The 16,875-nt window shown below is 38.0% G+C and overlaps 1 protein-coding gene across 1 annotated transcript in view; it reads left to right on the forward strand.

Annotated features, from left to right (window-relative positions):
• ANK2 (ankyrin 2) overlaps positions 1-16,875 on the forward strand; it is a gene marked incomplete at both ends in the record, with an annotated part of 244,068 nt that overhangs the window by 166,908 nt on the left and 60,285 nt on the right. The window contains 3 exons of the mRNA XM_080343437.1: positions 186-258; positions 1,662-1,742; positions 13,213-13,357. Coding sequence (XP_080199563.1) covers positions 186-258; positions 1,662-1,742; positions 13,213-13,357 — 299 coding nt within the window. The remainder of the gene's footprint in view (positions 1-185; positions 259-1,661; positions 1,743-13,212; positions 13,358-16,875) is intronic.

Consider the following 16,875-nt stretch of genomic DNA (forward strand, 5'->3'; position numbering starts at 1 on the left):
TACTATATACAGCACTGAGAACAGGAGCTTCTGGAGTAAAGATTAAAAATAAAGTTGGGGAAGGGGAAAGAACTTTTAAAATGTCTCAGCAGATCCCACTGCTGCTGCTGTTGAAAATACCATTTTGTAAACTTTGCATCTCTTTTTGGTGTTTAATCTGGGGATTGATGATTCTGTCTTTGCAGACTGTAACGGAGAAGCACAAGCTAAATGTGCCTGAGACGATGACTGAGGTCCTGGATGTTTCAGATGAAGAAGGTGAGCAGCTCTGCTAAGTTCCTATTCCATATCACTTGTGCAACCTGTAGCTGCTTAAGTATTTTGACGTCTTCATTTGACAGTGCTTGAAATGAAGTTCTGTGTAATGGGCTTCTTTAATGACGTACACATAAGATTTGTATAAGGATGCCAAAAGCTGACCCAACCCCAAATCTTAAACCCCTACTTCTTTTTCAGCAAAAACTTAACTGAACCAACTCACCAAATGAGAACATTTCCCAACTTGAGATCTTGAAATTTAAATGTAGAGCTGTCCCAAAACTGGATTTGACCCTCCCATAAAAACGGATTTGAGCAGTAAATTTTTTGGATCAGTGCCATCTATTTCAGATACATATATCTGGGAGTTCTGCCTAATTGGAAACATTTGTGTAAGACGCGTCAGGTGGAAGTTGAGGAGACTGTTTCCTTGAGGGAGCTTTTGGCACACACAAATCACAGACACATATGGCATGACATAAAACAACAACATGTTAATAAGTTTGGCACTTTGGTCGCAAAGTCTATTGTATGTACGGACGGGAGGCATGTGTTGTATCGCTTAGCTAAGTCCCAAGGAAATTTCTGTGAAGTTCTGGAGGGAATGATAAAGTACTGCAGTTTTATACATCACAGAATTAAGGAAATAGCTTAAAACCATCCCTTTCTAAAAGGTCACAAAGCACTTCTTACAAATTTTAATTAGCATGGCATCTGATATATATACAGACATTTGCAAGAATGTTTGAAGTTCTTTTTTAGTTTTAGCAGTGTTAATTAAGTTTACAGTATCTTATGTATGCCTTATTAATGGTTATTATTATTTCATGCAAATATTTTTTAGAGAGCTTAATTTCAAAAAGTCCTAGGGATTTAGGAACACAGGTTACAGGGTTGGGTTTTTTTCTTTTATGAAGAACACAAATACACTTGTGGTTCTAAATGGTACTGGAAGATAATGGCATTCATATTTCTAAAGTGCCTCTATTACTTTTTAAAATGAGATCTGTGGTGATAAATGTGTTACACTCTTGGGAAAATATTAAGTTTAGGCTGCAAATACTATTTTTTTTAATGCTTGCAAAATTGCAAGTGAATGTGAACAAGTGTTATTCAAAAGAAATTCTATTCTGCTGCATCATGCTTAGTGAAATTATTTCTCTCAGGCATGCGTTTCTGCATTTTCTCAGTTAGAAAAACATTCAACTGCTTGTGCAATTATGATAAATGGCCTTCAAATTGCTTATAGCCTTATGTTCACTTGGTTGAATTTTCTCCCAGTCTTTTGTACTACCATTTAACCATCTTTAAATTCCCAAAGCCTGGTGGGTGTGTCCATCTGCTTCTACAGGATAAATTTCCAGGGTATTCCTTTTTCTCAAACCAATTTATATGTTGCACAGCCTTTAAACACTCTGATGATGAGCGCTTCAGTGATGGTGAAGCCTATAGTGGCACAGGTGCTGTTAGCAGAAGCTCATGGAGTAAGACTTGCAAAATTTCTCTTTTTCCTTAACTCCGATTGTTTATTTTGTTGTTGTGTTGAAGCAACCAACATGGATTTGCTTAATCTGAGTGCCTAACACTGTTCCTTTTCTTTTGAAGTGTGACTGGGCATGTGTTTCCTGAAAGGTGGGAGGAGAAAGGGAAGCCAGAAAATCCAAGATTTATTACCCATATCTTGAATATGCTGGCAGAACTTACTGTGGCCATCCAGCATGACTAATGCTCTCCAGTGCTTTGAATTAACATTCTCTGCTTTCTGTTTCCATCTGACACCTCCTGTTTGTCAATAGCCAGCCCATAGGACGCAGGTACTCTGGCTCATTGCTGCTCAAGACTCACTACTGAGCGCTCACACTGATGGTGCCTCTGTGATCCTGCTGCAGGTTGCTGAGCAGCCTGGTACCAGTTAAAGCACTTCACGCCACTGTCCTTGTAAAATCTGTTTCTACAGGGAAAACATTCAGCATGTTGCGAAAATTCCTGAGATGGAGGGTACTCAGCCCAGGAACTTAAAGTAGCTGGGGGCAGGAGGACTGCAAAACTTTTTAAATAAAGAGGATGACCCTTTAATGATGGTATAGTCTTTATAGGAGGCTAGCAATAACATTTCTGTAATGCTGTGTTCTAATCTGCCTTAAAGTGACATAATGTGTTCTGAAATAAATTAACATGACATGGTAAACCTGCCAGCTCTAATTATGTAATTATAAAGTTGAAAACAATAAGAGTACTTGAGCAAATGAGTATTTCAGGTCTCATTCTGGAGTTTGTTCATCACTTGTGAAAAGTATTTTGCATTTTGCCTGGGAAGCAGTTATATTTCATAGTAGTATGCTGTTACGTTAATAATATAGTATTCGTATTCCTAAAACAAATTCAAGTGCAATATCCAATCCTAGCAGTATAAAATAAAGGATCACATAATCTATCAAATGGTTTGACTTGGTATGTAAGGTCCTGCTCTGTGTTGCCCATGTTAAAATATTTTGAATGGGCTGGGAGTCCCACTAAGTCTTCTTTAATTTTCATACAGCATTTTCTTGTTTAGCAGTTGTATTAATATTTAGAATTCTTTACCTTTTACTATGACTGGCAAAAAATATTTCCCTTGAACACAACTAGATTATATTTTTATTTAAACTTGCATTTGATTTTTTTTTTAAATTAGATCAGTGGGTTTTAGATGGTAAGTATCAGAATTAAGTACAGAAGCGAGTGTACATTTGTCAGAGAAAGATAAACACCCAGGCCAATAACAGAATAGATGGAATTGGATTCATAAGCCTTGTGCAAGGAAGAAGTGAAAAAAAGGAAACTTCACAGACTAGCAAAAACATGATTACAGAGAAATCCTCCTTCATCTGCTGTAAGCCTGTTATGTGGTCCTACATATATCAGATATTCTATGGCATTAAAAAGCCTTTCCTGCTTTGTGGCCACCAGGGCCAAAGATTTATCAGCACAGTTTTATTAAGCAGTTTATTCATACACTGCAGAAATATGTACACACATGTGTGTGTTACTGCTGCTTTCTCTGTTTGTACCACAGTCTGCCATGAAGAATGTTTAAGGATAATCATCCATTGGTATTTGCTCAGCACTTTGCACAGTGCAGATGTAACAGTCACTGTGCAGAAGGTGATGGCCTGATCTTGCAAAAAAGATTAAGAAGTGCCTCTCCTTGAGGATGGCAATTACACCACGGATTCCCACAGGCCTAGCTGTTAAGTGATGTGATTTCTGAAACACATCTCCGTGCCAGCAGAAGTGCTTTACGTGAATAGAGTTGTACTAAAAGAACTGTGCATTTTTATCATTGTATCTGGCTTAGCTGTTTGTATTGCTACAAAGGTTAGTTCCTTTAAAGCTGTTGCCACAAAAGAAGCAATTTGCCCCTGAAGTATCTTTACAGCAGTAAAGGGCAATTACTGCAAAGCATCTTGTGAAATGTGTTTTAGTGAAACCTACAGAATTAGTGAAGTTAAGCACATGCAGATATTTCTGTTAGGGCTGATGAGTCAGTGTAAACACACTAGAAAATCTGGAAAAGGCAGGAACATTTTTTTCTTATTCTCCCATTTGTTAATATTGTATTGAGGAGCATGATGCTGTTCCTCCATATTCATTCCATGTGTTACATTTGTGGCAAAAGAGCTGTACAAACCGCTAGTGGTTTATCTTTGTGACTCCCATCTGAGACAGTACAGTAGGTGTAGTGCTGTATATAGAGGATACAAGACCAACCAGTAATCAGGTTATTGAAGAGCTCTCATTTGTGTCTGTTTGGGCCCCCTCATCTCCTACTCTGTTTTCAGTGCAGTTAATTTTCTAAAGCTCTGATTTCCTGGTCTCTTTGAGACCAAGTTCTGGCTGCTGCAAGAAGTTGTCATAGCTCTAACTGTACTTTTCCCACATCCTCCTTAAGTCAGCACAAACGTTTCGCCATGTGGTGAACCAACCCAGAGAACTGATCTGTCTGAAAATTAATCTCTTTGTTTATTCTAATAAGTTATTTTTAGGCCAGATTACTTTTGCAGGCAGAAGGGGATAGAAAGGCTGCAGTGGAAGGTGAGACACCATAGCATGGCCCTGAGCTGGCTGTCGTGAAGCTCACTCAGTTCACACCCAGTAATTGATGCTGACATTTCAGTTGCCAAGAAGAGAGACAAATGTTGAGCAAACAGTCATGCAAATAGTCAGTGGAGTCTCAAAAATCAGATGGAATCGCAATATCCAAAGAACAAAAAAGCATTACTTTCATGAGGGATGCTTGTCTAAAGCTTGACCCTGTGCCTGGATGATACACAAGGTGGTGGGTTTTCTGTGTTTTATTTACTTCATGTTTCTTAAAAAACCCCAAAACACTAATAATAGAGTCATCTTAAAAAGAAGGTGATCAGGACATTGAATTTACTGACGTGTTTCTAAAAATGGAAACAGTGTCATCACATCCTTAAATAATTTATAAAATAGAATATGCATTAATGCCTACAAAGGATAATGACCCAGTGTTAGATTGTTACATTTTTCCTCTCACAGAGTTTTTTCTCCTTTTTAGTTTTAAATCTTACTCAAAATTATGATACTGCATCATTCAAACAGATTCTCAGTAACAGTATCTGTGTAAAAGTGGCATTTGCTGTCCCTTCATGGATGTGTATTGGTGACAGGAGAGGCAGATCTCTGAACTATTGCATTGCTTAAGGACAACAAAAATGTGATCTTAGATTCCAGAAAACAGTTCACAGCTAATCCATACCTGATAACATCAGACAAAGAGAACTTTCAAACTGCCTTGTAAGTCTGGTTCAGACATAGGCTCACAGAGGACCAAGGAGTTACTGCTTTACCAACAGACACTCATATAGGGTTCAGGAATTTATTTCTGGCACTGCTGATGGTTCCTAAATATCTGTGTGGAAGTCACTCCAGTTTTCTCAGCCTTCCAGTTGCAGAATGGCATAATGACAAGCTGCTTTGCCTGGCGTGTTGGGAGCTGTGACGAAAATGCCATGCCTATCTGTCTACCTGTCTTTGTAACTGCTTGCCAGGAACTAACTGCCTACCTAGTTATTGTTGTGAATGTTGTTATGATTAAATGATAATGTGCTCTGGTACCAAAGAATGTTATTTTGTCCAAGTGTGTCACTTCTTATTTATGGTAAATGCATCTTGCACTTCCATAACATCAAATTCTTGAATAGTGCCTGTAACTGCAGTAAACAGGGCTAAAATATGACAGTGAACTAACAGTACGGCATATGTGTGAGAAATGAGCAGTTAAGTCTGGGAAGACTTCATTGCTGTTGTACATGCACGTAATTCCACTGAAGCAGTGGCTTAATTAGTGGAAGACTTAAAGAATAACTTTCCTTAATTAAAGCTGGGAGTTAAAGTTGCAGCTGGTAACTGTTCTTGGTTAGACTTAAGCTGCTGTTGCTGCACATTTAAACCACAGTAAATTCAGAATAACACCACTGAATTAATTCACACTCTTAATTTAAACATCTTATAACCAGGAGTATAAAGTATAGCCAAAGATTATTGATTTATATAAGTGAAGCTAAAGCTATGTTTTGAGAGTTTAACTGAAACTTTCTTCTATTGGTTGAAAGAAACTTGTGCTCATAAAGAAGTGGCTGGTGAATGAGAGATGATTCTAAAAACTTTACTTATGGTAACCTGCACACAAAATATGAGAATATCTCTCTCTGTCTCATTTCCTAGCAATTTGTATATTTTAGATGCTCTGTAAGGTTTGTTATGTGAATAGTTTCTTGCTGGGACATTTTAACAAGGTAATACAAGATGAAAGGAGATTCTTCTCTGGAAAGCTGCTTTTGTTTACATGGTATTGTTGAGATTACTTATATTTTCCTTTTTTCTTCCTTTCTTTCCCTGAGCAAAATGAGGATTTTTTTTTTTTTCTTCAAAGTGCCAGATGTGCAAATGCAGCAAGAAATCTGAAAATTCATTGCCTTTTTTTTTCATTCATGTGTCAACACAAAAGGTTCTCAATATCATGGTTAACTGCTCAATTTTTCTCTTATGACTTTATTGACATTGTTGTTAGGAATGTAAAATAAAATTAAAACAAAGCCTTACTTGGATTTTTCCATTGAAATCCTTCAGATAGACTATAACTGCTTTAAAAAAATCTGGTATTGTCATTAGAAATAAATTAAATTAAATTAATTGGGTTTTTTTTGTTGTTGGGGTAGAATCTGCTAAAAATTGCTCAACACTTTACTAATGAAAAATAGAAGGTTGTGGTTAGGCTGCAAAAATTTTGGTGAAAGTTTCAAAGAAACTCCTGGTTTTCATTTGCATCGGTGTTGACAAAAAATAGAATTGACCAGATTAACAATACTAAATGATGTCAGTGACATGTGTATGTATGACCCAAACTACAGACAGAACTTTGTTAGTACAAAGAAGGAATAATGTGTGGGTATAACCAGGAGACACCAGTGGTTTGACTTATACTTTATTTACTTATACATTATTTTCTAAATTGTTAATATTTTATTGCTTATTTTATGAGCAATGTTGAACACTGAATTATTTCCTTCAGAGACTGAAGTTGTGGGGGGACACCTACACTAGTTTGTTCATTGAGGTAAATCCTAACCAGCAAGTTAAAAAGGGAAAATGCATTTTTGACCAGCCTTAACCATCAGATCTAAATCTGGTTTAATGCTACTGGATATTATTCCCACTCGTGATTGATAAAAACTTGTTGCTTTTACTTTTACATTAACCTTAGATGAAGGTTTTATGGATGCTGGCAATATTTATAGATAATTAGTAGTCAAAGTGAGCTCACCCAGCCAGAGGAGTGTTACCCATTCCATGGGCAGCAAATGTCTTGGGCTATTGTTCCCTGGAATAATGTGAATGTGAAAGATGACTGGTGTGTCAGTACATAACATTTTACAAATATTTCTCAAAGTGCTACATAAAAGTACTTGCCATGTGAATTTCACAAAGGTACATTTAGTGAATACTTTGTATACTTGGGAAGAAGGAAAAGACATTTTTCCTCGGTTTTCTTTTTAATGCATGCAGGATCTTCATCTGCAGGTTTGTTCTGAGTCATAGGTGTCTATACGAGACCAAATTTTCCTTCCTTAGTGCTCAATGTGTTTTGTACTGTGAGGAAATTCCCTGTTTCATAGGAAATATTTGCCTGGTTTAGGGTGAATTTTCCTCTTCCATAAGAAGAAAGTTACATTCTGGTGGAACAAAAAGCTAAATCAGTTCTCCGTCACATACCCCAGTATGTTATTTTAATGTCATTTCCTGCCCAGAATTCTTTGTGGGATCTGCTCTATTGCTCCTCTTGAAACCCCACAGGGGACTCGCTCATGTCCCAGTGTGACTGTACATGGTGAAGCAGCCCCAGCACCTCAGACTGACCAGCATGCCAGGCACTATCGCCGGCTTTCCAAGGCTTCTGTGCCTTAGCAAGGCCTAGGAGTAGTTTATCCTGGTTTGTCTGATTCTGAAAAGGCTGTGTTTTTATTCTTTGTTACCTGAGTTCAACATAACGCCTTTGTAAATGCCATAGTAGCCACCTGTGGAATGCTGGAATTCATTTTTGCAGCCAATTAATTTGTGAGAAAACAAAATCAATGTGCCTTCCTCTCCCCACAGATCCCGGAGGGTAGGCATATAGGATTTCTTCTTCTTTTCATTTGCTTCACCTTCTGTCTTTCTGGAAGTGCTGCTTTGAGCTACCAATAGCTGACATGATGATTCATGTTAAGTCACGTATCGATGTATGAAGTCCTGTCTAAAACCAAGCGTGAAAACCTGCTTTCCTGACTGACAAAAAATAAATTAGACAAGATGTAATTTAGGGAAACCTCTAGCGTGTGTGGACCATTAAATAGAGGGTTCACTTTAGGGAAGTGAAGGTGTCCAAGGAAAGTGTCAGAGAAACTCTGCATTATACATTCCTTTAAAGATGCTTCAGGGCTTATATATCTCATCAAGAACTGTGCTTGCCATAGCTGTCCCTTCTCCATCTGTTTCTTTTAAGAAGTTGCACTTAAGTGGGTAGCTGTAGACTTCTCTGCATGTTGCAGAGAAAACAGTAATTTTGGCAAACTCATAACTGTATCTGGCTTTAAAAGCATCGATTAAAAGCAATTTCTGGCAGTTTCTATCACGGCCTTCTTTCTTTTTTATTTATTTTTTTTTTTACTTTTGCCTATGTTTTCTCTGTGTTTTCTGAGATAAAACTCCAAAGGAATTCTCATACACCAGCTGTGTTTTGCAATTCACTTACATAGGAGGAGAGCTACAGGAATGGTAGGAACTGCCTTTGTTGGAACTTCCCAAAAGAAGTTGATTTTGTAGATACATATCCAGAATGGTGTGGTGAACATTTTAAAACTGTTCACTTGATCAAATATTTGCATAGCTCCCTGATAACAGTAGGAAGGATTATTAGCTCCCTGATAACAGTAGGAAGGATTATTTCTGGGGAAAAAAAAAGAAGCTGGAAAAGATAGTCTGTTTAAGAAACATTTATGTATTAATAACAGTTCTCCTGTGAGCCAGTACTGATTTGCTAAGCTGAGAATGGCATGTGGCTGGGTGCCTCAAAGCTACTGTCTCATGGATGTTATTTTGCATTTAAAACATGTTTTTGATATCAATGTGGTTCATGATTGTTGCTTGATTTAATCAGCTATATAGGTAGGAAATACCACTCCCTTTTGTTGAATATAAGAAAACAGAAGTACAGGAATACCACTGTGGGTCTCCAGTTTTGATGGTTTGATAAATTCATGTGTATTCAGCCAGACTGTCACTGAAAGAACAGATACGTGGTCTCAGTGTGTGGCTTGTTTCTCTTAATAGCATATTCAGTGATTTATAATGCTCAAAAACTATGTTCAAACACATGGAATCATAGGTATCAAAATTAGCTGTTTCTTCTGTACTGCTGGGTTAGAGTAAGGCAAATATTTCCTGAGTGACCAGGCAGATCTGCCCTGGTCCTTCCCTTTCTGCTAACAGGTATCTTAGAAATTAGCAGCTGAGATCTGTTGCTATATTTGGATATCATGGGTTCATGGTACACAGAATAATATGTCATCAGCATAAAATGTAAAAACTGAACCCCTGTGTCTGCACAGCTCTGCAATCTGGGATGGATGGATCCACCAGCCCAAGAACCTCTGTGCTGCTCTTCACCACTTCAACCAGCCTTTTGTTGGTTTGGTTGTGACAAAGATGTAAAACTTTGTGTAAGGTGTTACTAAGAACCATCAATGTAGTTTTCACTCACCTGTTATTAGTTTCTGTATCAGGCCTTCCTTGCCTTAAGCATAGTATTTACTTGACTTTCCCATTCTGATCTCAGGTTCACTGTCTCTCTTTTCCACCTCTTCATTCCATTTTAATTCTTTCTGTCTCTTTACTCCTCTTGCATCCAATCCTGCAAAGTGCTGAGTGTCCAGTTTTGCAGAAGAGCCCACTTAATTTAATAGATTTTGAAGGTGGCTGGCACCTCATAGAAACCTTTAGCACCTTGCTTAGCTGGTCCACATCTCCTCACTTACTTTTTGTAGTAACAGACCTGGAACCTATTTCTGTGAAGCCTTCTCCCTGCAGCCTGGACCTTGCCAGTCCCACCCTTTGTTTTCACATTCTTGCTTCAAGTGATCTCTCTCCTTTGATTTTTTTGATTCTATCCCTCTTCTGAGAAGAAAAGAAATAACCCCAAGTGTTACAAACCAGCACAAAATATATGTTGTTGGAGGGTCTTGTTCCAGGACGTTAGTTTGGCCACTGGAAACAGGTTAATGGACTAACCAGATAATTGCTGAGAGTGCAGTGGGACTGCGACACTTAGTGTGTTATATTCTGGAAAAGCTACTCATTGGCCACTTTAAAAAAAATACTAATAGATCCTTAATTTCTTTTTTCTTCTCCTATTTTTTTTAATTTCTTTCTGTCCTTACCAGTAACATGTCAAGTGTTTCTTTTAAGAAAGTTCAGGTACTTGATGCTTCCTTCTAGTGCATTTTATTTCCTCTCAAAGCTGCCCCAAAGAAGATGGTGTTACTCGGAAATCCAGATTTAGGTAGAACTTTGAGACATACTTGAGAGACGGGCAGTAGCAGTGATGAGGCCAAGGCTGAGCAGGAATGCTTTAATTAGGGCACAGCGCAAGGTCACCCAGTGTTTTGTAGTGTCTTTTCCCCTGTCGAGTAAACCTGTCTGTTGGTATCACGGAAGAAAGGAACACGTTCTTTCAAGTAAATTGAGGATAAAGTACTAAGTGGGTAACTCACTGAAATTCACCAGGAAGTTCCTAGATGGCCACTGCAACTCATGGAGCATCACTGTCAAGAGCTATATTTGTTGCAAACTCCTTAGTAAGTAGTGAAAAAATTGCTGTCTTTAATTTGATGTGGAATGTGATGGCAGATGAATTGTTTCCAGCATGATTAAGGAGGATAATGTCTTGTACTGCCACAAAACTACCATCTGGTAAGATTTGCTGTGTAAAGAAGCTCATGGTCAACTGAATATGTAATTTCTTCTCAGCAGATAACATGTCTGTGTGTGTTTTCGTACAGATTCCGGCACAATGAATTGACTGAGCCTCAGGAATATAGCCATGTAACATATTTTAATGACAACACAACATTACTGGCAGGAATGAGTGCTCATTATGCAGACTTCAAATAATTCCCTTTGTGTATGTGCTATTGCCTTGCAAAGCAGGAATTAAGGCACTGGGGTAGCCACAGTTGTATTAAATATTATGTTGCTACACAGTCATTTAGACTTAAAGATGTATTTTTTTACCCTTCATGTACTAGGATTGTGCTACTTTTTGGGGAGTTTTGTTTTTGTTCATCTCATTAAGGAAAGATGAAAGGGCACAGGGGGTTGGTGGGGAGTGACTTTAGCTTCTAGTTTACTCACTCAAAACTAGTATGCTAGCAAGTCGGCTGTGTTACCCACAGATAAATGTTCTGAAGACATTGTGAAATATTCATGGATAATCTTATTACTGTTTGCAGATGTTCACATCACATAAAAAAGCTTGTGTTACTTAGACCCATTATTGACAACTCTTAGATGAGGGGCCAAAGCTGAAATAAGAGTAGACCTTGGATTTTTTTTCTCAAAGGATGTGGGTGTGATAAAAGCAGTAAAGATTTTGCCTTTGTGTCTATTATAGATGGAATGTCTGGCATGATTATAAGTATCTAGTTTATTTGAAATATAACTTGAAAATCCTTTTATTGTTTGATTAACAGCATTGCCTTAATCTCTTCCAAGTTTTCACTAAGCCCTGTGCTTTATAATGTGACATTCCCAGGCAACAGGAGGCATCATCTGTCAGAAGACAGGAAACATGCAATGATTAAATGCATTTTATTGTTTTCTGTGAAACTGTGCCCAGTTTCTCTGTCTTAATGTGGACAGATGGAATTTTCAAGAGCTTTTGTTCTTATACTGAAAAGATTTAGGCCTCATTTTTTACATATAATATTTGTGGATACAAAAAAAATCTTAAAAACCTCAAATGTTACTTTGTTTTAGGTGACAAATTGTAAATTATTTATTTATTAACTGAAACATCAAGCTAGAAAAACTAGCTTGATTTGTTTCATGAAAACAAATACCAAGAACTCTTCCTTTAGGAGCTGGTGCCACTCCTGTAGCTGATAATGCTGGTAGCATTTTGCAGGGTGGGGGGAAAGATGCTCTACTAGAAATAGCAGCAGTAACAATAAATGGGTTTTTTTTTTCAATTTTGCTGTGTTAGAACTTTAAATGCCCTGATGCACAAATGAATTCTTAACTAGCCTTTACAATCCTTCATATTTCTTGGCATATCAGAGTGAATTGTTAGAGCTGGAATGTGTTGCTCTGGTATGACGGTTCCAGTCTCCTTCGCGTAACTGAGGTTCAGGTTCTTGACATTTGCCCGTGAAGCTTAGAAAATGAGAAACTTGACGGTATTGGTGGCCTAGGGTGATGATGTGCAGTTCTGTGGGTCACACCAAGCCAGGTTCGTACAGTAGTGATTAACCATTGGGAAAGTGGCTGAAATCTCCAGGAGAAAAAAACATGTTGCAAATAGGAATGAAAAGAAACATGTATGTCTTGGCAATGTAAGCTGTTTTGTTATTCTGCTGGGGAAGAACAAACTGTGACTTTGTATAGACAGAATTTCCTGGGGAAAATAATTTTGTACCTAAAAAAAGAATAATAATAAAAAAATAAATAAACCCAGTCATTCAGAGTATATGCAGAAACATTACTATGTCAGATAACCAATGTTCATTTAGGCTTTGATTCATTAAGAATTTCTTTTCTGGGTAATGAACATTACAATCTATGCATGTGAACTTTTTTCCAGTTTCTGGATATTGCTGTGTTTTAGAAATAAGATTTTTTTTGCTGATCACACAAGGATGTTTGAACATGAGTGAGACAGCCTCACATGATGTGGAATTTGGACAATGGAGAGTCTAAATCAGTGTTTGCAACTCTCAGGCTTAAGGCCACAGAAAACACATAACTTACATTCAAGCAAGTGGTTGTATTTAATCATAAACTGTCAGGCTGTGATACAATATAGCTATAGATATACCAGAGAGCTAAAATGGATAAAGGAAAAGAGAGACCACGCTTCAGAGTGCAGCAAAGGAATTTGCCCCTTACCAGTATGTGCAACAGCAAAAAAATAGATTAAATCTAATTGATTAATCACCTTTATTTTGATATTTTTTTCATCTTGTTTGATGAGCCGATTTCATGAAATACATTAATTGCTTGTGGTTTGCAGTGTTTCCTGAGTGGAAAATGCCTTCCTGTTGATTGTACCATCCAGTTGTTAGATCCCAATGTGTAAATGATATCAAACTTGTGTGTGTACTTACCTTTGTCCCTTCTGTGATTGATTTAAAGGTGATGACACAATGACAGGAGATGGAGGAGAGTACCTTAGGCCAGAAGACCTCAAAGAACTAGGAGATGACTCTTTACCAAGCAGCCAGTTCTTGGATGGTATGAACTACTTAAGGTACAGCTTGGAAGGAGGACGATCTGACAGGTATTTGCCTGGACACGTATGTTTTCTTGTGATAATTCTGCACACATTGTGTTATAAATGTTTGAAATGTCTTTCTTGGGGCTTTTAATTCAAGGCAGACATGGGATGCACTTGCCAATGTTTCTTTGTCATGTCAGGGTGCCAAGTTGCCACTTTGTAGGAGGAAGGTATGGGCAGGAGGTGTAATAGTTCCTGACCAGTCCAGAAGTTAATACATTTGGCGTTAATATTGTACTCAAAGTCTAGTGAAGAATTTGTTTGTAGTATTTATTTGGTTCTTGAAAAGGCATGGCTTGCTTTATTGTCTTTGTGATCAGGCAAAGGAAGAAGAGTCTGCTTGTCTATGCAAAGGGGATGAATCATCCCCATCTCCCTCTGTCCTGAGATGGGGTGGGTGGTGCATAAGTGGACAAGGTGTTTCAGCATTAGGTGAGATGACTTTTTAAAGTGGTTTGCTGGCTAGAGGTGTAAGGAAAGGAGTGATGGACTTGGCCGTTCTGCCTTGGATTGGCAGTGAGGGTATTGTCAGCAAGCGCATTGATTCTCTATTTCATTGTGGTTGAATTAGCAGGAAAGAGAATATTTTTCCTTCTACTGGCACAGCACAATATGTTGTACATTAAAAAAATTAGAAAAAAAGGTGTATTCAGTCCAGAAAACCAACTGATTTGCTTATATCTAATGTGTTGAACTTAAGGTTAAGATATATTTGCAGAATAACAATGCCTTTAGATTTATTATTTTATTTGTTTGAATATAGAGGATATTACTGTAGTCTAGAAAAAAATATGGAGTTCCCATGTCAAAATGAGAGCCTTAAACTGGTAGATTAATACCCACAGTTCTACTTTATAATAGGCTACCCAGGTATTTCTGTTTGAAAATGACAATGTCTAATGTGAATCAGTAATGTCCAGACTTACTGCCTTTAGAATTAGGGTTCACTAAAGAGGAAAGAAAAAAAAAAGAAGTTGAGATCTTGGCAACAGACAAATTTTTAACCTACCTCATTTTCCAGTCTCGATTGTTGTTCTGGTAGCGTTTCCAAAGCGCAGTCAAGTCAGTAGGATCCGTTCTGTTTACTTCATTAGGCTATGAATTGCTTCTGGAACAAAAGACGTCAGGAAGCGGTTTGGTTTGCCTCACAGCATGTGTAAATCTCTCAGCATTCAGGCCTTATAAGCTTGGAGTCTTTGTTGGTTTTTAGACCGCTCCGGCGAATCCACTGAAAACAAAGTGACTGTGTGGCTTTTAAGTCTCTGAGGATGTTTATGAGCTACAGCAGAATGCTTAAAAATCGAAACCTTTTATCATGTGCTTTCAATGGTAACAAAGTGGTTTGTGTTTTTTAATTTTAAGATGATGTATAGAAGTGATTGTGCAGGCAAATGTTAAGCCAGTTTCTGCTCCCATTTACAATACTTTAGCTTTTAAATACTGTCAGTGGACATCAGTAGATTTTTACTGGCATGTAATTGATGTGTTCTGTTTTCTGTTGTATGAAAATTATTTCCCACCCCGTATCAAGCGTGATTATATTGAAATGAAGCAAAATGATACAGAGAGATAGAACGAAAGAAAAAAGTACATCTTTCTAACTCCACGGTCTCATTTTCTGTCACTGTCAGGTTACTGGTTGTAATAATTTTCACAGACACTGCTTAAACTCTTTTGCTTTTGCTTTAATGTGATTTTCATTGTATTATATGGACTTTGGTTTTTCAAGAAATTCAGCAAAGCAAAATAGTATCAGCAGTCTAGACTCATGTAATCTTATGTATTATACAATTTGATTTTAAAACATATCTTTTTCTTTTGTAACCATCTTCCCTATTTATTTTATTTCTCTCTCCCCTTCATTCTTTTTCATATGCTTTCATTAGCACCATGCCCAGGTAGGTATTACATAGCATGAAAACATGTCTCTGTATCCTTTTATGGCACCTGTCTCTGTTCATCCATTTTGGAGGGCTGCTGTTTGCTGGAAGGTTGATTTGGAGAACCATGTGAACGACACTGCTGTTGGAGATTGTTTTAGACTCAAATGAGTATGTCGTGGTGAATACTGATCCAACAGTACTCTCTGTCTAGAAAGATCACCATATGATGTAGCTACTGTCCCACAGAAACTTTGCTGATTCCTGTAAAGATGCTGGGAGCAGGGGAGTTGCACTAGGTCAGGACAGCTGGTAGCACCCTTCTGTCTCCGTGCTGCTGGGAAGGTTGGTCATTTTCCTCTCTACGTGGAGAAACTGGTAGAATAAAAAAATAAAGAGAATGGATACACTAGCTGGATTCTCCTTCTGGATACTGAGAGCCAGAACTGATTTGGACTGTAATCAGATCACCGGTATTTGAAAAGACTTTCATTGTAAGTCCCTTCCACCTTTGTGGTCTATGGCAGGTGTGAGGAAGGCTTTCATTCTTTAAATGAATAAATGTTTTTGATGTGTTTCAATGATACCAGGTTCTTTTCCCAGCTTCTGAAACAACATATATTTCCCATAACATCAGATACACTGAACGGGACTAAAGTTTGCTTGAGCTCTCTCTGGGCTGGCAAGTGGATGTGTACTACAACATGGTCTCCCAGTCATCCCCATTAGAAACTTGGCTAGTGTATGCTGCTCTTATGTCTGGATACCACCTGAGCTTTATTCAGGGCTTAGAGAGGTGGACGGTACATGCCTGTGCACTATCTAATGCAGGCAAGACACACTCTGGTGTTCGGGAGCTTTGTCGTGTTCCTGGGTTCCACAGTTTGGTCAATGGGGCTGAATCAAGTGCTATTGACCCTGCAACCCCTGCGACTTAAGATTTGTCAACCAGATTTGGAAAGATTATGTATTTAGACTTTAGTTTTGCCTTTGTGATTTATGGTTATTTTTTTACAGGATTTCTGAAGACTTATTATAATAATAAACAATAAGTTCTGTCCTGTGCCACTGCTCTCTGTAACCAGGCTGTCGTTTCAGTCAGTACCTTTATTTCTGAGTTTCAGAAGCACAGACCTTAACTCCTGATTTGCTCTTCGATTAGCTGGTACAGCACTCAAAAGAGGGGCAGTGCCATCTGAACACTAGTTTTGAAATTAGTAGGAAATTTAAACATCTAATTTACTGAAGACCTCGGTCATGCTTTTGCATACCTTGCCTGTAGATAAGTCTGTACCCTCAGTGTATTGGATATTTACTGGAGCATACATACATGTACTATATAGTGGATACGTACTTAGCTGCTTGTAGTGGTGGTAATAGCAGTGTCAGGTACTTGCAGGAGAATATGCACAAAATCACCCTACAGATTACTGGTCAAATGTAGTACATACTCCCTTTCATTCAGTAGCTCTCCAGGACGTGACATTAGCTGAATAGCAGAACCTACAATTTGGATGTTGAACCTCTTACAAGCATTGCATGGCACAGTAAAGCAGTTCTGAAAGTGTCAAACGTTGAAATGGATAAAGGATAATGGCAAATGGGGTCTGCTATTGAGGATTATTTTTCAACCAAAGAACA

The sequence above is a fragment of the Nesoenas mayeri genome, assembly GCF_963082525.1.
Source record: "Nesoenas mayeri genome assembly, chromosome: 4".
NCBI classification, from domain to species: Eukaryota; Metazoa; Chordata; class Aves; order Columbiformes; family Columbidae; genus Nesoenas; species Nesoenas mayeri.